This window comes from Plasmodium falciparum (genome assembly GCF_000002765.6).
Source record: "Plasmodium falciparum 3D7 genome assembly, chromosome: 14".
In the NCBI taxonomy this organism is placed as follows: domain Eukaryota; phylum Apicomplexa; class Aconoidasida; order Haemosporida; family Plasmodiidae; genus Plasmodium; species Plasmodium falciparum.
The window spans coordinates 1702197-1727758 of NC_037283.1; the positions used below are offsets into that span (position 1 = coordinate 1702197).

General features: G+C 18.2%; 8 protein-coding genes across 8 annotated transcripts; 2 read left to right on the plus strand and 6 right to left on the minus strand.

The window, feature by feature from the left end:
* Positions 1 to 412: 412 nt before the first annotated feature.
* PF3D7_1441800 (vacuolar protein sorting-associated protein 60, putative) lies at positions 413 to 1613 on the minus strand (the record flags this gene model as incomplete). The annotated part of the gene is made up of 3 exons (XM_001348535.2): positions 413 to 1053; positions 1364 to 1407; positions 1609 to 1613. 3 exons carry the CDS (start codon positions 1611 to 1613, stop codon positions 413 to 415), a joined length of 690 nt encoding a protein of 229 aa, XP_001348571.2.
* Positions 1614 to 2397: 784 nt separating this feature from the next.
* On the plus strand, positions 2398 to 2601 carry PF3D7_1441900 (RNA polymerase II transcription factor B subunit 5, putative; the record flags this gene model as incomplete). Its single annotated transcript, XM_001348536.1, has 1 exon — positions 2398 to 2601. One exon carries the CDS (start codon positions 2398 to 2400, stop codon positions 2599 to 2601), a length of 204 nt encoding a protein of 67 aa, XP_001348572.1.
* A 328-nt stretch (positions 2602 to 2929) lies between these two features.
* On the minus strand, positions 2930 to 3587 carry PF3D7_1442000 (ADP-ribosylation factor, putative; the record flags this gene model as incomplete). Its single annotated transcript, XM_001348537.1, has 2 exons — positions 2930 to 3061; positions 3168 to 3587. The coding sequence occupies 2 exons, from the start codon at positions 3585 to 3587 to the stop codon at positions 2930 to 2932; spliced, it is 552 nt and encodes a 183-aa protein (XP_001348573.1).
* Positions 3588 to 4323: 736 nt separating this feature from the next.
* Positions 4324 to 5316, minus strand: PF3D7_1442100 (replication factor A protein 3, putative; the record flags this gene model as incomplete). The annotated part of the gene is made up of 5 exons (XM_002585416.1): positions 4324 to 4388; positions 4616 to 4676; positions 4834 to 4910; positions 5074 to 5180; positions 5297 to 5316. 5 exons carry the CDS (start codon positions 5314 to 5316, stop codon positions 4324 to 4326), a joined length of 330 nt encoding a protein of 109 aa, XP_002585462.1.
* Positions 5317 to 6331: 1015 nt separating this feature from the next.
* On the minus strand, positions 6332 to 9334 carry PF3D7_1442200 (GTP-binding protein, putative; the record flags this gene model as incomplete). Its single annotated transcript, XM_001348538.1, has 1 exon — positions 6332 to 9334. One exon carries the CDS (start codon positions 9332 to 9334, stop codon positions 6332 to 6334), a length of 3003 nt encoding a protein of 1000 aa, XP_001348574.1.
* Positions 9335 to 10429: 1095 nt separating this feature from the next.
* Positions 10430 to 11869, minus strand: PF3D7_1442300 (tRNA import protein tRIP; the record flags this gene model as incomplete). Its single annotated transcript, XM_001348539.1, has 2 exons — positions 10430 to 11509; positions 11741 to 11869. 2 exons carry the CDS (start codon positions 11867 to 11869, stop codon positions 10430 to 10432), a joined length of 1209 nt encoding a protein of 402 aa, XP_001348575.1.
* Positions 11870 to 14974: 3105 nt separating this feature from the next.
* Positions 14975 to 21316, plus strand: PF3D7_1442400 (conserved Plasmodium protein, unknown function; the record flags this gene model as incomplete). The annotated part of the gene is made up of 1 exon (XM_001348540.1): positions 14975 to 21316. One exon carries the CDS (start codon positions 14975 to 14977, stop codon positions 21314 to 21316), a length of 6342 nt encoding a protein of 2113 aa, XP_001348576.1.
* An 889-nt stretch (positions 21317 to 22205) lies between these two features.
* Positions 22206 to 25217, minus strand: PF3D7_1442500 (geranylgeranyl transferase type-2 subunit alpha, putative; the record flags this gene model as incomplete). Its single annotated transcript, XM_001348541.2, has 8 exons — positions 22206 to 22329; positions 22436 to 22516; positions 22624 to 22746; positions 22883 to 23003; positions 23118 to 23155; positions 23276 to 23398; positions 23500 to 24814; positions 24968 to 25217. The coding sequence occupies 8 exons, from the start codon at positions 25215 to 25217 to the stop codon at positions 22206 to 22208; spliced, it is 2175 nt and encodes a 724-aa protein (XP_001348577.2).
* Between the last annotated feature and the right edge of the window lie 345 nt (positions 25218 to 25562).

Below are 25562 nucleotides of genomic sequence, written 5' to 3' on the forward strand. Positions count from 1 at the left end.
GTCTAATTAACATATATATAATTCTTAAATTTTTATTCTTTTCTTATATTTTTTTTTTTTGTCCACATTAATTTGTTTTTATTTGTTTGTTTTTATTTTTTTTTTTTTTTTTTTTTTGTTTGTTGATATAACAATTTTTCTGTAAAATTTATTATTTTATGAAAAACAAACCCTTTTGATAGTAATACAAAAAAAAAAAAATAAATAAATAAATAAATAAATAAATAAAATAAAATAGAAAAAAAAGTTGATATAAAAATAAGACATTATTCTTATATATATAATTCAGCTATAGCACATTTTTGTAAAACAAAACAAAAAAATAAATTAAAACAAATATGTGTACATAAAAATATATATATATATATATATACTCATTATTTTATGATAATCTTATTACCATATCCATTAATTAACTTTCCTTTTGGGCAAAATAAGTCTCTTTTTTTGTTTTTTGCTGAATCGCATCAAAATTCTTTTCTTCAACAGGAATTTGTTGCAATAAATTTTTATCTTCTTCCTTTTTATCATCTTCTATATAGCTAGCTATATTATCTTGTTCTACATTTTCGTCTAATATACTATCTTCAATTAAAGCTAGTTCAGCATCAATTTCTTGTTCATCCAAATTTAGCGGTATATCATATGAGGATGATAAAATATTTCCAATTTCTTTGGTATCCTCTATATAATCAAATAGATCATCTTGTAACTTTTCAATTTTATTTATATTTACTTTTTTAATATTTTTTTTCAGCACCTTGCTTGTATTTTTTAAGGCCTTATATGTATCAATAGAAAGTTGAACATTATCATTTGCATATTTTATCTGATCAATATTAAATTGTATACCCATTGTGCTTTCTTTATTATTTTCATATACTTTCTTTTTTTGGATAATATTTGCAGCTTTATTCCTTAAACTATTGATAATGTGTTGATTAATAGGATTTTTTTTTTTTTCTTCTTCAATTTTTTGTTTTATTACATTTAGTTCCTTATTATATTTTTCTATATTCTCATCAATACCTTTAACACTTTTTTCGAGGGTGTCTAAGAGAGATATTAAAGAAAAATACATAAAGGAAAAAAATATACAAAGATGTATAATTAAAATAAATAAATAAATAAATAAATATATAAATATATATATATGTATAAATGCGTGCTTATGCATTCATATTTGTATATATCAGGCTATTATATGTGTTACAAATAAATGGAAAAAATATAAGACAGCATATATGAAAATATATTTGATAATGTATGGATATGTATATAAATAAACATATATATATATATATATATATATATATATATATATTATGTTCATTTAACTTTTTTACAATTTATAATATATTACCATAAGCTTCATCCAATGTTTTATCTTTCTTACCCTTGAAAAACCTTAAAAGATTAAAAAAAAAAACGAAAAAAAAAAAAAAAATTTAAATGAAATAATACAAAACAATGATATATATATTTTTTGTACTAAAGAAATACTTCATAAATATGTTACAATATGAAAAAGAACACATAAAAGAAAAAATGTGCATAATTATTATGTTAACAAAACTATGATGTTCTTTTTTTTTTTTTTTTTTTTACTTCATAATGCTCTTTTGGTTTTATTTTGAATAATATGAAAGGAAAAATTTAAAGAGACTTCTCAATATTTTTTAACAAAAGAACAAAATTAAAAGGAAAAAAATAAAAAAGTAATAAATACACTATCAATTTATAAAATACATAGTTTTTATTTATTTATTATTTTATATTATTTTAAATATTTCCAGTCTCCTAATATATTTTTACATATATGTTTACTTTCTCCCTCATGGATTGTCAACATTTTATAAATCAACTTTATGAATTAAAAAAAAAAAAAATAAAAAATAATATAATATATGCTTATATATATTTATATTTTATGTATTCATAAATGTATATTATATTAATTTTTTTAAATTGATTATACAAAAAAAAAGTGTTGATAAAATTTTATTTCTGTAATTTTTTTTTTTTTTTCACGTTTATATATATTATATATATTAAGTATATTTTCTTTTTTACTTCAGTAATATAGTTTTTCATATAATCCGAAATATAAATTATAAAAATAAAAAAATATATATATATATAATATATATATTGCCATTTTTGTAAATTTTTTTCTTTCCTTTGTTAAGAATATATGACAACATTATTGTAATTAAATATAAGAAATGTATAATTTTTTTTATTTTTATGATAACTTGATATATATTATCTGTATTACATAAAACAAGAGAAATATTTACATAATATATATATATATATATATATTTATTTATTTATTTATTTATTTCATGTACCAATTAATACTATAGAACAACATAAAAAGAGAAGATTACAAAAATGGTGACAGCTATAAAAGGAGTTTTAGTTAAATGTGATGAGCCTACCATGCAAATAATTTTAATGTTAAATGAAGAGAAGAATTTTTTGATTGAAAAGATTAGTGATACTGTTTGTTTATGTAAAGAAAATGTTCATGATTTTCTAGAAAAAGAAGTAATAAAACAATTGGAATATTCAGAAAGGCATGAAACTGAAGATTAGACTTTTTAATAATTTCTTTTGGTCAAAAAAAAATGATATATCATGATGGTGGAAGAAAAATGATAGATATGAGGATGGAATTATAAATTCAAAAGTTAAATATATTAATTTGTAAAAATATATTACACCTTATATATATATATATATATACATTTATTTATTTATTTATTTATTTATTCATGTTTTTATGTAAATATTTGATTTTTAGTTGCTTTAATTTTTTTATTATTTTATTATTTTATTTTATTTTTTTTTTTGTGTGTTTAATTAACTAAAAAAACAGAAGAAGAAAAAAAAAAAAAAACTTGTGACAGAATAAAAACTATTTTCAACTATCAATACGATCAGTTATATCATCGATTAGCCACATGAAAGATTTTAATAACCCTTTACCAGAAAAGGCACTACATTCATTTATACACCAATGTCTGTCCATATTCATTTCGTTCAATTTGAGTATCTAAAGAAAATGTTGAAGAAAAAATAAAAGCATATATATATATATATATATATACATATATATGTTCATATATTTATATCATAAAGGTTACTACTTTTTATTTTACCTCAACTATTTGATTAATAGTTAGAGATTTATCAATGTCCACTTTATTTGATAAAATTAATAAAGTAGATCCATATAATCTTTCCTCCTTTAATATTTGTTTCAATTCAAATGAACATAATTGTAATCGAAACAAATCCGTGCTATCAACAACAAAAATAATACCATCTACATCTTCATAATAATTTTTCCAAAAATGACGAATACTCTTTTGTCCTCCTATATCCCATATGTTAAGAATATTATTACCAAATTCTAATGTTTCAATATTAAATCCAAATGTTGGACTAACACTATAAATATCTTCACCTAATAATCTTTTTATTATAGTTGTTTTCCCAGCATTATCTAACCCTAATATTAGTATTCTTAAATTCCTTTTATTATCTTTTATTTTCTTTAGAATTTTTAACAATACCATTCTTTAAAATTATAAGCCATTATAAAATGTATATATAAATAAAAAAATATATATATATATATATATATATAGTTTTTATATGTGTATATGTTTTTTTTTTTCTTCTACATAATAAAATTAAATAATTTATTAGAGTACGAATTCTTCTTTGTGTCTACAAACATTTTGTCATTTTTAAAGGATTTTCATTAATCTAATAGTACAGAAAATTGAGAAAAAAAAAAAAAAAAAAAGATCACAAAAAAAAAAGTATGTATATAATAATATATGTATGTTTCTTTTTTTTTTATTTTTGTACATATATTTCAGTATTATAAATTAATTTTTTTCCATCTTAAATAAAACATAACTTTATATAAATCACATAATAAGTTATTTATTTAATAATATTTTTTTCAAATTAACACGAGGGAAAAAAAAAAAAAAAAAAAATTATGTTCTTACGAGAATATATATATTTATATATATTATTAAAAAAAGAAAAAATATTATGTTTTTATAAAGGTTTCAATTTTTTTATATAATATTTAAAAAAAAAAAAAAATGAAAAAAAAATGTAAAAATAAAAAAAAAATATATATTATATATATAAATTAAATTAAATTAAGCCGCAATATGGGTACATAGGAAGAAGGGGAATCCTTTTATTATAAGATATATTATTATATATATAATATATATAGAGAGAATTATAATAAATAAGTTCCGATTATTTTTTTTCTATTTTTCAAAATTATTAAAACACTTCTTCCAATTCTTCTAGAAATGTTAAGTTTATTAAATTGTTCAGTTCGTTTAAATCTATAAATGTAAAGAAAAATAGAAAAAATAAAATTAATACCACATTATTGTTATAAAAAAAAAAAAAAAAAAAAAAAAAGGACTGCTATTCTTTGTATATATTTATATTTTCTTTCTATATTTTTATAAATTACAATATTTTAAGAATATTAAAAATATACATAATATATAATATATATATATATATATATTTTTAAATGTGTAACATTAAATTTTTTTATTCTTACTCATTGAGTTTCCTCCATTTTGTACATATACTATGTTACTTAAAGTATCATCTTCATTAACCTACATATTATTTAATAACAAAGATATACAAAAGTGTAGATATATTATAATATCTAAATAATGATATTTGAATACTGTAATAATATATACACACAATATTATATTGTTATCTTTTAATATTTTTCATTTTTTTTTTTTTTTTTTTTTTTTTAATTACCCTTCCTAAAACTTCCACATAAGTTTCAAAAGAATCGTCTGCTTGTTCTTCATTTAGATAACATTTTATTTCAGCATCTATAAATAATTTTTTATATTAAATAATATATTTATATCTAATAAATTATACCACATTGAAAGTGTATATATAAATGAACAAATAAACATATATATATATATATATATATATATATATATATGTGTGTGTGATTTTATTTATTATTATTATATATCTTATTACTGTCACACGTTAGAAGAGTCAATTCATTGCCATCCTTTTTTAAAACTTTTCCAACAAGTCGAACATTCTTGTTATAAAATTTATTTAAATATTTTTTATTAACCCTCCTAAATTGAGAAGAATATAAAAAAATATGAACACATAAATATATATAATATATATAGTATCATTATATAATGTATCTATTATTCTATTTTTTTAATTTTTCGTTTTTGTTTCTTACGGAGCTACAAAATGTTCCATTTGTTATAGAAGAAAAATTAGATAATGATATATTTTTTCGCTTAAAAGAAAAAAATTTATACAAGAATTTTTTATTATTAATATATAAATTCTAAATTGGGGATTTATTTATATTTAGTTGTTAAGTTCTTGAAAGTTCATATTTTTAGAATATTTTGTTATATGAAATTATATTTATATAATTATTTTGAAGAAAAAAAAAAAAAAAAAAAAAATTATATAAGCAGTATCATTTTTGTGTATAATAATTTGAGAAGAAAAAAATCAAAATAATAAAAAATAAAATAATGTACATATGAATTATATATTTATATGTATTTATTTATTTATTTTATTTTATTTTTTTTTTTTTTTTTGTACTAAGGAGAGAGAAAGTAATGTTTATAAGAAATATCAATAAAATCTTGAATTATAACTGTATGTATATGTATATTTTTATTGTTTTTTTTCCTTCAAGATATATATTAAAAAATAAAAGTTATTTATAAATTCATATTTATTTTTAAGACAAATTATTATTCAAAAAGAAGAAAACAAAATAAAATTTACATAAAATTATATAGTCAAGCAATTACACAATGAATATATATATATATATATATATATATATATATATATATATATATATATATTTATTTATTTATTTATATTTATAATAAAGTAGAATTAATATATTCACAATTAATTATTATCATTTTTTTTAACATAAAAAATAATGATTATGGTTAAACGTGAAAGTTACACAAAAAAATAAAAATAACACATGTTGGAAGATATATATATATATATAATAATATATGGGTATATATTAATTAAAGGTTATGGATTAAGATCAAGGAAACGTTTTTTTATAAATAAGAAAAAAAAAAAAAAAAAAAAAAAAGATAAAACAAATATACTGTATTATTATACATATTATATATATTTATTGTATTTGGAACATTCATTTTATTTATTTATTTTATTTAGTTTTTTTTTTTTTTTTTTTTTTTTTTGGGCCCTATATATAAATGGCTCACTTTTGGACATCGCGATATTTAAAAAATGCTTCTCTGTCAAATATTTTTTGTTCATCCGATAAGCTATAATTTTTGGAAATCCTTTTTTTATTTTTATGATTTGGAGGTTTTGATATCATACCTAAGTTTTTCTTTTGTCGTAGCAATTTATTTTTTTCTTTTGTATATTTCGTTTCTTGTTTTTGTACATAGCGTTTCATTACTTCTTCCTTTTTGATAGGAGAAAGGGGAATTTCAGATGCAATATTTTTACGGTTAGATTTTTTTATCCATTTGTTATATTTAGCATTTATATAATTCCAACTGTTTTTTTTCTTATCATAAAATGTGGAATTATTATTCAATTTGAAATAATCCGTTGCTAAGTCGATAGGAGTATTTACAATATCATGTTTTTTCTTTTTCCCAAATAATTTAAGTTTTTTGGTACCTTTTATAATTTTACTTCTTGTTTTTAAACCAATATATATTTTTTTTTTTGTATATTCTTCTTTTTCTTCATTAATTGATTCATCTTTATTTATTTTACAAAGAGCATCCACATTGGTATTTCTTTTATTAAAATGATTTTTCGAAGAAACATCCTCAGCACTCATAAGATTTGCATTTATTCCATTTTCTTTGACTTTCCTTTTTGGTGTATCTATTGAATTATCTTTGAGTTGATCATGTATATCTTCTAATTGTCTACTCTTATATATTTTATAGGAATCTGATTTGCTTTTTTCATATATATAATGTGTACTTTTATCATTTATATTAAAGGAATAATTATACAAACTGCTGTTTGAGTTTTCTTTTGATGGTCTTTTAAATCCACTAATATAATCTTCACATTCGTATGTATCTTCTTCCTGTAATAAAATATCATCATTTATTTTATTATAATCTTTTTTTTTAAACAAATTGTTCCATTGGTTAGTTTGACGTTGGTCATTAAATAAATTATTCATTTGTATATTTTCTGAACATATATTATTGTCCTGATTTTTACTTTGGCTAAGATCAAAAGGAAATAGACTCTTTTCTAATAATTCTTTTTCTATATTATTCTTATCATTTATAAAATTATTACTTTTATATTCCTCATATGTTTCTTTGGTATCTTCCATTTTTCCTTGATTTGACATAATATCTTTGATTATACTTTTACACAATATATCTACATTTTCATTTTTCTTATCTATACAATTTTCTGCAAGGTTATATAAATTTTTTTTTTTTTCTGCTATATTTTGAGAATTATTATTTTTTATGTTGTTCTTTTCCTTATTATTAATATAATTTTCTTTATATAATATTTCATCATTCTCATTTATACACAGATCATTTTTTAAAATTATGTTTTCGTCTAATTGTTCTGAATTTTTATGATCTTCATTAAGTGATTTACTTAAAGAATTATAATTACATTTATATGAATCATTTATAACATTTTCCTTATCATATATATTATAACATTCCCCTTGTTGTTTATTGTTTCGAAATTTATTTTGCTTACGATATAGATAAGTATTTATCTTATAATCATTTGGATAATATTTATTAGAAGTTGTTATATTTTCGTTTTTATTTATTATGGGAGCAAGTTTTTCTTCACTTTTATCATGTTCTATAATTTCCTGATGAATAATGTTATCGATAATTTGCAAATCATTAATGTTATACTCTCTTAAACATTGAGATATAAATTTTTTATGTAATGAACTTATTAAGTGTTTAATGTGACTATTCATATGAGTATTAAAATTAAAAATATAATTATAATTATAATTATAATTAGATTTATTTGTATCAATATTATTCCATCTATTTAATGCTTCAAAAATGGTATGATCACTTATTAATATACTTTTTTCCCTATATCCATTAATTGGATTCTTTATATTTGTATTATGAATATCTACATGAGTTTGTGTGTCTTCCTTTATATTTGAATTGTTTAATGTAACGGATAAATTATTTTCCCCTACATTGTCATTTATATGACTTCTATTATTTGTACATGTATGGTTATTAATATTTAGATTCATATTTATACTTTTATCTTTAGTATTTTTTAATTTTTTTAATTTCTTTTGTTCTATTAAATCATTAATTTTCATGACAATATTATTTTTGACAATAGTTTTATTTAATTGATATTTTGCAATTTCATTTCTGAGTTCACTTAAATTTTGATTTTTAATTGAACTTAAAGGAATTAAAGGCTTCTCTAAATTTTTGAAAGGTAGAATATCTTGATTAATAATTTGAATTTTGATAGCTAAATCTTTTGTATTTAATAAATCACATTTACTTAAAACTATTTGATATTTTATATTATATCTATCAAAGAAATGTAATAATTCTTTATCGCTAGTTTTAAGTCCAACTCTACAATCAATAAGAACAAAAACTTTTTTTAGATTTTTTCGATTTTTTAAATAAAATAAAGTAAATTCATTCCATTGTAATCTTAATTCTTCTTTACATTCAGCATATCCATAACCTGGTAAATCTACTAAACACATTAAACATGGTTTTCCTATTTTATAAAAATGAATTTCTTTAGTACATCCAGGTATTTTGCTAACTTTAGCTTTATTTGTCCGACCACATAATTCGTTAATAAGTGTTGATTTACCACAATTCGATCTACCAATAAAAGCTATTTCTGGATATTTTGGTAAAGGTAATTCATTTACTTGAATAGCTGTTTTATATAAAACCATTCTTGGCTTTAATTGATCTAAAAATATTGGAGCGAAATTCGGACGTTTTTCATTCATATATTTTTTTTGTAATTTATTTAAAGGCTTCCCTATCATTTTTCTTTTTAATTGTTCATAAATATTCAAATCTAATTTTAAACACTTTTCCCTTTTCCTTTTACTCATATAACCATTATAATTTAACATTTCATCATTTATCATATTTACATTTCTTCTTAAATTTTCAACTCTCATTAAATTCTGTACACTCGAATATCGTCTTAAAGCATAATTCATCAAATTCATTCTCTTTCAAAATATTTAATAAAATTCATTTTATCAAAATTCAAGAATGAAATCGGGTCAAATATTTCTGATAGAAAATAAAACGTTACACATCGTTTTTACAACAATATATATATATATATATATATATATATATATATATATATATATTTTTATTTATTTATTTAAATTAATTTTTTTGCTTTTTTTTTTTTATTTTTTTTTTTTTTGGTAAAATATATATGTATCTATGTAAACTTTTTTAAAACTCATAAAATCATTAAATAAATAAGCATATATTTTAATTCTACAAATAATTGAAGGTGATGATGAATATATTGTATATATATATATATATATATATATATATATATTATTTAGGTACTACCTTTTTACTTTTATTATTTTTATATATAATTAAAGAATATAATAATATTAGTGTCATTAAGTATTTTTAAAAATTATATAAATGTTTAAGATTTACATAATATATTTATAAGTCATATTATTCTTTTCACACACGCGTTAATAATAATCCTCAATATATGAAAATGAGAAAAATATATCATAAAAAAAAAAAAAAAAAAAATTTTCTAAAGCAATATTTCACAATAATAAAAACAGAACAGAAACAATTTTTTTTTTTTTTTTTTTTTTAAATAATTTATGATCAATAAAAAATAATAATTCAATTATATATATTTGTGTTCTATGTTTTGTTATTATAAAAAAACAAAAATAATATAAATTAGGCACATATTTTACTTTAAAAAAAAAAAAGAAAATACAATAAAAATGAAGTATATAAATATATAATGCCTATGTACTTTCATATTTTAAGAAGAAAAAAAAAAAAAAAAAAAAAAATTAATATTTGTTTCCCTATATATATATATATATATATATATTTAAACAACTCCTTTTGTAATTTTTTACCGTTGATAGTACAAATAAGTAAACACATATACATATAAAAATAAATAAATGTATAAATATATACATATATATATATATATATATATATATATATATATATATATTTTCTTTGTGTGACAATATTGACACATTATATACATTCACTTATATATAGAGATAAATGTTTGCTTATTTTTGTTTTTATGATATTGTTCCTTGATTTAAAACACAAGTAATATCACCTTGGGATGATATCCATTTGGTATCCTTATAATGAGCCACACCATCTTTTAATATAAGATGTGGTTGAATATGGAAGAAAGGATTTTTTTCTTTATCAGAACTAAGATTTTTATCTGGTATAACATTAGGGTCCATATTATGAAATAAGATTCTTTCTCCTATTTTTACACCATTTGGTGGAACAAGTAATTCTACTTTTTCATCAAAAGAACCACATAAAACCATTCCATGACTTTTTTTTCCTCTTAAAGATTTTTCTTTTAAGTTAGCTAAAACTAAAACATATTTGTTAAGTAAATCTTCAGCGTTTTTCTTATTACGTAATCCGCTACATATATCTCTAGGTTTATCTTCACCAAGATTAATTTTTAAACAATATAACGTATCGGCATCTGGATGTATTTCAACTTGTTCTACATATCCAACTAGTACATTCAATCGTGAGATATCATCTAACTTTTTGGTTTCTTCTACTTTTTTATTTGGTGCATTATTCTTATTTTGTACATCCTTCTTTTTATTTTTTGGACTTTCGTTATTTTGTGATTTATTTTCTTTGGATTCTTTGGAAACAAAATTGTTCTTATGTTCAGGAGCATTGTTTGTAGTTTTATTATTTAATAAGTTTTCTAAACTATCTTTAACAATTAATTTTTTCAATGTACTAAAATTAGCTAAGAGTGTTTCTTGAATATGTAAATACCATCTATAAATATATGAAAATTCGATTCTTTCTTTTACAGCCATTTCATCTAATAACTTGTGAATTGCACAAAAATAAAATATATCAACTATGGATGCATGTTTATTAGATATAATATAAGACTTCTCACATAACAAGTCATTTAAATGCTTCATATCAGACTGTTTTAATATGTATTTATCACTAGCTAAATGAAAAATAAATTCTTCGTTCTCACTAACTTTCCCTTCATCTTCATTAAAAAGCTCACTATAACAATCGTATATATCAATTAAGGCATATAAGGTACAAAAGAGATCCTTGTATGTTTTGTTCTTATATTGCAGTGTTATTTTCTAAAAAGAAGAAAAAAAAAAAAAATAAATTAAAATTAAGGAGAAGAAATAAGAATATATACTTAAATATATGTGTGCGTCTTATTTGTATTTCATCATTATAATATATAATGTATGGAAAAAAAAAAAAAAAAAAAAAATTAACTTTTTTTAAAATACAGTCCTCAAATGTTGAAAAAAGAACATATACAATATATATATATATATTTTTTTTTTTCATTTTATTTTTACCTTATCGTAACATATTTCTGGTAATTTTACATTTTCATTATCTTGTACAACTGTAACCTTTATATAATCAAGAACCAGTTTTAAAATATCTGATTTAATATCATCTTTTACTAATGTTAAAACGCACATTTTGTAAATATCAAATTTATATATAATATATATATGATAGCAGTTTTTATAAAAAAAATAATTAATATTAATAAGAAGGTTATATTATTATTTATTTTACTTAGAATAATATTAATACATATTTATGTAAATTTATTCTATTTTACCAATTGACTTTTTTTTTTTTTTTTTTTTCTTTTCCAAAATAAAATTTATTAAAAATAAATAAATGTAATGTTCATATATATCTTTTATAATATTTTACTTATAAAAAAAAAATATTAATTGTTTAATTATTTTTATATAAACTTAATAATATTATTCATATTCTATATATATTACATATATATATATTTTTCTCTGTATTTTTATAGCATGAATAATTTTTATTATAAATATAAATAGGAATATAAATATTTATTGATATATTAATATTTTATAGGTATTTTTTTTAAATCTATAAATGTTATAAGTCATTTATTATATAAATTATATATATATATATATATATATATTTATTTATTTATTATAATAATATATATATATTGACAATATGTTATATTATATTATATTATATTATATTAATATTATATTATATTATATTATATTAATTATATTATATTATATTATATTATATTATATTATATTATATTATATTATATTATATTATATTATATTTTTTTTACATATAAAGAATATTTATTTTAAAGAAATGAACTATAATAAAAAAATAATATTAATATATAATATATTATATCATTTTATTTTATTAATCTTTCTTTAAATAAATAGGGGATTAATATATGAATCATTTAATATTTGTTCAAATATAATATTATATATTATTATATATGTATTATAAATAATTTTTTAAACCTTTATTTTAATAAGTGGGCCTTTTAAGAATTGCTCTTATTTGTTTATGCCTATCCATGTACATTTATAAAAAATATAATAGAAATTATTTATTTTCATTATATTTTAATTTTTTTAAATTATTAAAATTTTTATAAAAGAATTAGTTTTCTTTCTATATATTTTATCATTAATACAAATCAATAAAATTTATAAATAAATATTTATTTTGTTATTTTATATTTAATCAGTTGGTATATATATATATATTATAAATATATGGACTTAAAATAAATATAAAATAATATTCAAATTTAATAGATAAAAATTGAAATATATTTTTTTATGTGATGAAATGCTATTTGGTTAATTACTTAAAAATATAATATTATTCACCTCATAAAAATAAATACTTGATTTTTGTCAAAGAATTATATCATTTGTTCAATCCAAAATATGTACCCTTTTCTGGTATAGAATAATTATATATATATATTATATATATATATTAAAAAAATGGTATATAATGATATTTATATAATCTTTAAAAATACATATTATCACAACTATATGCTTATTAATTATAATAACAAGAACTCCTTTTTATACTCTTATAATAAGAAAAAAAAAAAAAAAAAAAAAAACTCATAAAAAGATGGAATTCTTTTTTAAAATATTTAACACACAATTATAATGCATAAATTTACCTATTCTTTTTACATTGTATTATTTCGTTGAACAGTATATACTTTGAAAGAAAAATAAAAATACACATATATAAATCAGTATATATAATAATATATATATTAATATAATAAAATTTTGCTAAAGAAAACATCAATTTTTTTTTAAATCGTTCACATATATATATATAAATGTGCCTATGTTTAATTTATATGTAAAAAACTTGTTCTTTCTTTTTTTTTTTTTTTGTTCAAATATATATACTTAAATATATTAAATGTTTTATTTTTTACTTTTAAGGCAATAAGGATTAATAAATTTGTATAAAAGAAAAAAAGAGTTAAAAAAATGAACATATATAATAAAAAGATTCATATATTTATTGTATATGTCAATTAATTATTTCCCCCCTTTTTTTTTTTTTATTTCCAAAGTTGTTAATTTCTTATATGTTCATAAATGCTTCTTTATCCCATTTAAGAAAAACAACTACAAAATTATATTATATAGAACTTTATTGAAAAAGTGGAATTTTATTTTAGTTTTTTTTATTAACGTTATTTTTAATTTATATATAATATATAATTCTTTTATGAGGACCTTAAATATATATATCCATTTTTTTTTTTTTTCAAATTTAAGAAAATTATGATATATAAAATATAGTAGCTATATATTTATATATATTATTATATAATTTAAAAAAAAAAAAAAAAATTATTATATATCTATATATATATATATATATATATATATATATTATATCTATTTATGAATACAAATATATAATATACAATATGTTCTAATATATATAAATGAACGGAAAATAATTTTCCAATACGGCACAAAGATATGAATATTTTGTGCATTTCCAGATTGATTATATTTTTACATATATGTAACATATTATATATATATATGTATATTTTCATGAATTTATTGCTAGATTAATTTTTTCTTTTTTTTATGATAAACATTTGATTAAGTGGAACATAACGATGTATAACAATATTTATATTTACAATTTGGAAAACAGAAAAAAAAAAAAAAAGAAAAATGTTACATATATATGTATATATATATATTTTATATTTATATATATTTGAAGGTTAAAGAAATAAAAATAAATTATATTATATTATATCATATCATATTTTATTTTATTTTATATTATATTATATTATTTTTATTTTTTTATTAAATTAAAATATTTTTATTTTTTCCCCTTTTTATAAAATAAAATATATATATGTATAATATTTATATTATTAAATTTATATAATTCAAATATACACATTATATATATATATATATATATATTTTACGTGTATAACCTTATTTTAAATTTTCCTTATATTTTTTTTTTTTTTTTTTTTTTTTAAGATTAGTGAATTTCCATATATACTGTATAATTTATTTCATATAAATTTTTTACTTATTTTTTTATTTTCTTATTTTTTTTTATTTTCTTATTTTTTTTTATTTTCTTATTTTTTTTTTTTTTTTTTTGATGTACAATAATTAAAGAGTAAATTTTTTTAATAAAAAAAAAGAAAATAAGAAAATAAATGTAAGAAATATAAGAATATGCAGAATAACAATGCAGTGCAATATAGTATAGAAAATATAATGAAAAAAAATAGAAACGAAAACAAGTATGTAGATCTTTGTGATATAAAAACAAATAATAATCATATAAAGGTAAATAAGTATATAACATGTGATAATATTACATTTGAGGGTAAAAATAATAATAATTATTATCATAAGAGTAATAGCCACATTAATAATTATTTTTGTTATGGTTCAATAAATAAAAGAGTTGATGAAAATTTATTAAGTTATAACGGGAGGATAGATGATTTAAGAAGTGGTAAGAAATGTGTATATTCAGAAAAACCTGGGGAGGATAAGAATACATTATTAGGAATGAATAAAGAAGATAATAAATTCTTTAGAAGTGAGTTTATAAAAGATTATAATATGAATTATAATGATTGTGGACTTATTAATATGATGAATAATCATTATAATAATATAGTTAAAAATACAAATAAAGGAATAGAAGATAATATGAATTATAATTGTGATTCATTATTAGAAGGATATAATTATAATAGTGAAACGAAAAAAGAAAAAAAAAAAGTGTTGATAGATAAGAATTATATATATAATAACGATTATTATTTATACGATGATGATATGGAGAACGACAAACTTATGATTCATAATAGTGATATGAAAAAGGAATATTCGCTTTATGATAAAAATGTATGTATGAATAAAAATTGCGATAATATAAAATTTCAGAGTGAAATTATGAGAGCAAACCCAAACCAAAACCAAAACAAAAACCAAAACAAAAACCAAAACAAAAACCAAAACAACATCAACAACAATATTAATAATAGTCATCATATTCTCAATAACAGTCATCATATTAACAATAATAATCCTAATAATTATAATATTATTAATAATGATATTAATTCACTTGCTATAACTAACGAAGAAGAATTGGAGAATAGAATGTACAACTTAGATTTTGAAGAAGAAAAAAGTGAGTCTAATAATTTATTACTCAATTATCCTCATGAAGAAAAAGAAAGCACACATAAACTTAATATATACAACCTTTTTAATAAATCCAACAAAAATAAAAATAACAATGCAAATACTGGGATAATAAATTTTTTAAGAAATAAAAGATTGAATAAATATTCTTATGATAATAAGGGATTAAAATATGACTCTACAGAAATTGATTCAAATGTGAATATGAAAAAAAATTACATGATAAAGGGTTCATATGATACTTCTCCAAATTTAAAGGGTTATATATATGAAAATAATGACATAATGAAAAAAAAAATCAATACAATAAATAATTTAAATAGGTTTAATAATGGAAATGAAAATGTTATACATCTGAAAGAAAATAATGAATATAAATCTATGATGAATTCCTTTGAAACATTAAAAATATATGAACAGGACGAAAATAACAAACAAAATAATATATATCTAAATAAGATGAACGAACATTCAAAATATAAAGACGACAACCAATTTGTTAATGATAATATAAATGATAAAAATATTCATAATAACAATAATAATAATAATAATAATATTAAAGATAGTATTAATATTCATAGTAATAATAATAATAATAATAATGCTGCTGATATTAAAAAATGTTCACAAAAAAAAATCAGTGAAAGAAATCCATTTAGCATTCACCATTATGTAAAACAGGAACATATGAGTGCAACTAATTTAGGAAATATAAATAAAAATAATATTTTACTTAATAATATAAATAATAATTCTTTTGAAAAGCGTAACGAAAAAGTATATATTAAACAAAGGCGTATGATGGAAAAGAAAGGTATGGATATTTTTAAAACACTATCAGAAGAACAAAGTGTGCAGAATATGAATCAAAATAGTTTTTATGAAAATGATTTTAAGAATAATGCTACAAATAAAATGAAAATGAAGGAAAATGATGATAATCATAATAATATTAATAATATTGATAATAATAATAATAATAATAATAATAATAATCATTATTATTATAAGAATGAAAAAAGTGAAGTTGGTTTGAAGAAAAGAAAGTATGAAATAAATTATAAAGGATTGAACAATTCAAAGGTGGGAAATATAAATAATGATGATAAAATAAATACCAATGAAAAGAAAGAATACTATATGAATATTAAAAGCGATTATCCTAATAATGTTAAAAGAAATGATATAAAGAATAATGACTGTTTAAAAGATTTTGATGAAGATAGCTCATCAAGTAAATATATTTCTTCCCATTCAATGAATGTTTCTTCATGTGAATCGTATAAATCCCTTTGTAAGAATAAGAAAAAAAAATCAAAAAGCAATTGTAGGGATAAAGGATATAATAATAAATCATATAAAATTAAAAATAATAAAAAGCTAAAATGTTCCAAGAAGGAACAAAATATGGAAGAAAATAATTCTCAAAATAAAATCTGCAGAAATTCTTTAATTGGTTGTATAAGTTGTATGTATGAAGGTACCAAAATGTATTGTCATTGTCATAATATTAATAATAAAAATTTAAATACTCTTATTACTAATGTCAAGAATTTTGATGATTACTCTAAATGTTCACCAAATAAACAGAATAAGAATAATAAAATTTTAACTGAACAGAATATTATAACAAATAAAAGTATTAATATTAGTAATATTAATAAAAATAATAACAATAATAATAATGATAATTGTAATGTGAATTGTTCCAATGTTTTTTTTGATAATATAAATGAAAACATAAATCCCAAACGTGAAGATAGTTCTTTTAATCTTAATCAAGGTAACAATAAAAGCATTTATGATTATCAAAACAATGCCCCTCACCATGAAATGGTTCAAACCAATGGCAATATTGTTATTAATAATAATAATCATGATAAAAAAATAGAAAAAACATATCTACTTAATAAAATAGTAGAATCCAAAAATGTTTTAAAAATGGATGTAAATGTGGTTGGTGATATGGTTAAAAAAACGAATCAACCAAATATAACAAACACTAAACTATTAAAAAATAATAATATAAATAATAATATGATAAAGAAAAATATAAAAAATGAAACTTTATCAATTGATAATAATGAACAGGTAAATAAACAAGATGATGGTAGTACAAAAAAGAAAATTATGGAAGTTAATCAAAAAATGAACAAATTTAATCTTATGGAAAATTTGATATATAACGGTAATAATTGTAGAAAAAACATGGAACAAAATAATATTAAATTATTTAAGAGGAACATAAAAAATAATACCACTAAATATATTAACAAGGATAATTTTATTAAAATCGATTACATTAAGCAACATCGAATATTAGAGAATAATCAAAAAGGAATCATTTTTGATATAAATGAAGAGAAAAATAACAATTGCATGAATAAGAGTAATTTTATATATCATAATAATAATATAAATAATATGAACAATATGAACAATATGAACAATATCAATAATATGAACAATATGAACAATATGAGTAATAATAATAACAATAATTTTATATATCAAAATAATAGTAATATGCCAATTTACCTAAATGAAAAAAAAAAAAACATGGAAAAAAAAGTGTACAATATGAATGAAGGGAATATAATATTAAACCCATCAAATAAATTAGTAAATTATAAAAATGGACTAGGGGGGAAAAATAATAATATATGTATCCATACACATAATTTAAAACTGAAAAAAGTTGAACAAGATGATGGCAAATATAACAAAAGTATTGGTACCATAATGAAATGTAAATTGTATAATTTAAAAAAAAATGTTTATAAAAATGATAGTAAGGTTGTAGACATACCCATGAAATTAAATGATTTAAATAATAATTCTTCTAGGATATGTACCATATCTAATTTATTAAATGAAAATTCTTCTATGTATAATAAAAATGAATGTGAATGTAAACGTGACATCTTACAAAACCAAGAATTTTTATCTACCAAACGTTGTGATAAAAAAGTAGAAATAAAAACTATTCTTAATAGTAATATTAATTTATCTAATAAGAAGACTAAGAAGAAAAAAAATGAAGATGTTAGTTTAATCAAAATTAAAAAAGACGAACTGATAATTAAACAAGTTAAAAAGTTAAATAAAAATTGTTTACTTAAAAATATCCAAAATGTAGGGAATATCAAATCATATATAAACAGAGATATTTGTAAGGCTTTAGAAAATGTAAAAAGGAGTAATTATCAAGTTAACAATGAAGATATTAGTAATAATACTACATATGAAAAAGAAGAAGCAGTTTTATATGTTAAAAATAAATTAAATACACAAAGGAAATGGAGAAGTGATAATATTATTACAACTAAAGGAAAAGAGGATAAGGAATATATAATAAAATGGAATAAAAAAACTGGAGTTTCTATATATTATAATAAAAACTTAAATGAATCCAATAGTATATTGAATGCAAATAATTATTATATAGAAAAAGATCATGTTGAAATGGAACAGGATAAATGTCATGTTGATATGGAATGTTTTAGTAAAAATGATAATACTCAAGATATGTATATTAACAAAAATGACATATATAATAATAATGATAATAATAATAATGATAATAATAATAATAATAGTGATCATAATAATAATTTTAATTCATTTTCAAATGATAAAAATAATATACATAATAGTACACTTCTTGAGGCATCTCCTAATGAAAAAAATATCAATATGGAGAAATATAATGAGGATCAAAATAATATATATTCGAATAATATTAAAGTTGAAAACCAAGATGATGTAAATAATTCGTGTTATTATAATGATTTGTATGAATCTAATTTAAAGGAATATGTACAAAGAATTACATGTAATAATAATTTGGAAAAAAAAAATGATCATAAAGAAGAGCTCGAAAAAAAAAAAATAAATAATGGTTCAAATATATACAATTTTAATAACGATGAAGAAAGAAATTTGCTTATTATGAAAAATAAGATGGAGCAAAATAATTGTGTTAACTATATAAACAATAAAAGAAATTTGGACACAGAAAATAATACAATATTGCTAAATGATATAATATTAAGTAATGATATAAACAATATTGAAGGTATTGTAAATTATGATAAGAAAAATATAAATCATTTAAATAATAATATCAATAAATATCATGAGAATTTTTTATCAAATGTTCGTAAACATTATAAAAAGAAATCAATAAATTATATGAACAAAAAGTATTTTGATGATTTAAATAATATTTATTTTTTACTTGAGGATTTTACAAACACATATAAAACATGTAGTAATAATTTAAAATGCATTTTACAACTTCTTAAATATGAACTTGACAAAGAAAAAAAAGCAAGTGTATATTTTTCAAATAATCAAAAGTTTTTATATTTTGCTGTTCCTTTGATGAGCCAAGATAAGAGTTGTGACTATAATATAAATGATGAAGAGAAAAATAAAGAAATAAAAAAAAATGAAAAGATAGGTGAAGAGGCACCGAATAACTCTATGTTAAATGGAAAGGAATATATTTTAGAAGGTACTACATATAATATATTAGGAAGTTATAAAAAATCACATGCAGTAAATAATATTAAAAATGATACAAAAGAATATATAGAAACAAAAAATGATAATATACAAAGTGCTATTAATAATAGTAATGATAATTTGGATAGTATTTCCAACAAAAATAGCAAATTGAATGTGAAGAAAATATATAGAAATATGAACAAATGGGTTAAGAAAAATAAAAAATATCCATTCAGTAATAAAAAAATAAACTTTAAATATTTTATTATGAACGATAAGAAAAAGGATAAGAGTTGCAAATGTTGTATTAAAAAAAAAATTATAAATGATGAAAAAATATTATTAAGAATGAATATATTCACAATACGACATAAAAACCATTTCTATAAATTAAAGTTCAATAATAATTTTGTTATTAAAAGAAATAAAGTGTTTAATAAAAAAAATGGTAAACTATATAAATTTTATCCATTCTATAATGAATTATTATTAAAATATGAGAATGATCCAAATGGAAAAGTAGAGACAAATGAAAAATTAAAGTGCCTAGATAAGACAATTAGTAATAATACAAATGATCAAGAGGATCATAACACGAATGATAAGAATCATATTAATAATATGAATAATCATATAAATAATAAAATAGATGATGTTGCACATACTAATATTAATACTAACGATAATCATAATATGAATAATAATGTTAATGTGTCCAATAATAATAATATTTTAGATGACCTATTTATCTCAGATGATGACATTAATCTTATTTATATGTATAATACTAATACGAATATTGAAAAACAGTACAGCTTAGAAAAAATAAATATTAATTAATACAAAAAGTCGTCCTCATTTATATTAAATTAAAATAATGTACTTAATACTTTTGCTTATCAAAAAAAAAAAAAAAAAAAAAAAAAATGAAATTGAAATTGAAATTGAAATTGAATATCTTTTAAAAAACTTTTTTTTTTTATATAAAGGATTAGGTAATTAAATATTATATTCAGATATACGATATGGTATATTATAATATTCCTATTCAAAAAAAAAAAAAAAAAAATCTACATATATATATATATTTATTTTTTACGAATACATATGGGGAAAAAATAAAATAAATAACTATATATACATATATATAAAAATATACATATTTATATATTATATTCATTTGTCTAATTAAATATTTTTATTACGATTATACCAATTTGTGTTTATGTTAAAAAAAGTCCGTATATCCATATATTTTTCAAGCTATTTTCATAATTAAAATATTCATATGAATATAGCTCTATATATATATATATATATATAATATATATATGCATATGTATTTTTTTTTTTATTTTAATAAGACGATTAAATAATTGATGTTGCATTTATTTGTTTACAGTTTGTTCATTTTTTAGTGATTCATTTATAAAAAAAGAAAAAATTATATATATATAATGTGAAGTACATTTTGTTTACATATTTTTTAACGTACATAAATATATATGTATATATTTTTTTTTGAATATAAATTTTTATTTTTTTATATTTATAACTTAATATAATACACTTAAAAATAAAAAAAAGTTCATCATTTTGAAAAAAAACAAACAACAAAAAAAAAAAAAAAATATATTACAATACAATAAAGATTTAAATGAAACTTATTTTATAATTAATACATTTCTTTAATTATTATATAATATATATTATAAACGTATATATGCTATTATAATTTTGATAACACAACAGTATTGTTATGTCTAACAATATTATAGGTGTTCAGGATATTTTTGTGTTTATACTTTTCGTTTAATAGTAAAGCAATGTTTGTGTTACTAATATTTATATACCTTAAAAGAAAAAAAAAAAAAAAATTAGAAATATGTATATTTATATATATATATTAATTATATGTATGTATTTGATACAATAACAATTTTTTTTTTTTCTTTTTACTTTAATGAAGGTAAAATTACAAATTCATACTGATCCAAGTCTTGTTCCATGTCCACTAAATGGTTATTACTTACATCAAGTCTATAAATTTATTAAATTAAAAAAAAAAATTTATATACATATATATATATATATATATATGTAACACATTTTATATGTAAATATTTTATTTTCGTTTTATAAATAACTTTTCCAATAATTTCAGATTATATAAATTTTTCATAAGAAAAATAAAATTCTTCAACTTATTATTATTCAAACACAGTTCCCTCAAATTATATAAAAAATTTAATGTCCCTTTACCGTTGTACCTGGTATGATTTGTAAAGGTAAAGATATATAAGATAAATAATGTTAATATTATACTTCTTATATATATATATATATATATTTATTTATATATTCATTTATATATTCATTTATGTATGTATTTATTTATATATTTACCCTTCCGATATGGAATTATTTGATAAATCAATTTTTAGTATAAAGAAAGCTTCGATCATAAGGGGGTATATAATACTCTTAATATTCATGTGAGTTAAATCCAGCATTTCATTATTATTCCCTATTATAAAATAAAAGGAAAATTATAATTAACACATATATATGTATATAAATTTATATTGGTCTATCTAAATTATATATATATATATATATATATATATATATATTTTTTAACCCTTTTCAGAAGTCTCGTAATAATCATGGATACGTTTCCTGCATAAGAATATAAATATACACAATTATATATATATTAATATGGTTAGTATTACAAAAAAGTGATATCTGTCTTTGGATGGATTCACTAAAAAATAAAAAAAAAAATACACATCTTACTTTATTAGAATCTCAGTTTCTTGATCTTTATAATATTCTAATCTAAGAAAATCAACTTGTTTCAAATAATCTAGTACTTTTAATGCCTCTTCAAAATGTTCAATTCTTTTCAATATTTCAAACCTACAAGAATAATATTATTTAAAATAAAGTAGAATAATATAAATAAATAAATAAATAAATAATTATATATATATATTATTATTATTATATTATTCCCTCACTTTGTGTATAGAGCAAATTTGCAGTCATTTTCTAAAAGCAATAACTCATTAATTTGTTCCAGCTCTAAATTTAATAAATGTAAGTCCATATTGGTACTTATATTTAAGAGAATATTTGAAGAATTTATATATTTATAAAAATTATAATATATTTTGTTTTGGTCATTATTATCATCTATATTATTTGAGAATTGGTATATGCCTTTTCTATTATATTGATTGTTATCTAACAATATATTAAAAAGCTGGCACTTTGAAATTTTTGTTATATCAATTTGGTAAATTATAGAATGTTCATATTTGTTATTTTCTTTTGAAGAATTATTATATAATCTGTATATATCTTTTAATATATTTTGTTCATAATGTATTTGGTGTGGTACATATATATTATATTTATAATAATATAAGACAAATTTAATATATGGGATATTACCTAAAAGTAAATAATTTTTATCAAATGTAAATGAAAATACAAAAGATTCCTTATTATTACTATCATTAATATTATTACTATTATTTATTTTTATAATATGTTTATCCCACGACCCCTTTATTTCCTTATTGTTATTATCATAACATATACATTTCGATATATTTAGGTTAATTAAATTTGGAAAAAAAAGGTATATAGTATTATTATTTAAAAGAATGAACAGAATTTCTTCTTTGTCATTTCCATTTTGAAAAAGAAACCATTTATAAAATTCCCATAAGCTTTGATCAAAGGGATCAGTAAAAATAGCATTCTTTATTAAATTTAATTCATTATTAGTATCTATTATGGATTTTTTTAAGGAATATTTTAAAAACCATGCTGAAAAATTTGAAAAATTATTCTCAATTAACATTTTAGATAACTTATAATTAGTTTCATATACATCAAAATTAAAACATCCATTTGATTGATTTGATTGATTTGATTGAATTGTTTGATGTGTTTGATGTGTTTGATGTGTTTTATTTGTTTCATCTAAATTCTTTTCCTTTTCTTTATTTTCTTTATTTTCCTTATTCATATTATTTAATTTTTTATGTATAATATGAATACAAGATATTATATAAGATCTATAATTCCAACAATGGTAATTTCTATCATCCTTATAAAAGGACCTTTTACAATATTCTAATTCATTTAACAAATCTTTCATATCTATTAAATTGTCTTTTAAGCCATATTTTATAATCCATAATTTATGAAACCATAATTCATTACACTTATTAAATGTGTTCAATATATCTTCCACCATGTTGTTTTCATCTTTCAATATTTTTTTTAATTCCTCCGACGTTTTCGTCATATCACATTTCTCATCTGTTACAATAAAAAGAAATCATGAAAGAATAAAAATTATATAACATAAGGTATAAAAAATAAAAACTATATGATCATAGGATAAGAAGGTATACACAATAAAAAAAAAAAAAAAAAAAAAAATACATACATATATATATAATTATATAATACCTTCAATTTCCTTCTTGCCTTTTAAATATTCTGGTTTAATATATTCAAAATATTCCCTTCTATAATTCCACAATGTTTGTAGATAAGGACATTTCATTAATATAAGCGACGTTCTGTCAATATATTCTTTATCATAATTATTCGTTTTCTTTTTTTTAATTAAATTATTAACCAAGGGAATTAATTCCTTTACCTTTTGTAACCTTGCTTGCTCTTCTTCTTGCGCTCGATTTGCTCTTCTTCCATGCATGTTTTTTTAATAACCATCAAAGATTTTAAGAAAATAAAAAATATATATAAATCAATATATATTTCCTTTTTCTTTATAATTATTATATTAAGTTTATATATATTTGATACATAAAAAAAAAAAAAATCAGTTACAGTTTAATTGATAATATATAATTGATATAAATATATATATGTATAATTAAAAAATTTATATTTATATATAATTTACAGTTTTAAATAATAATATAAAATCAGATGTAAAAAGAAAAGAACAAATTTATTTATACACCATACATAAATATATATATATATATATATATATATATATATACATTTATATAATACTTATAAAATAAATTAAAAA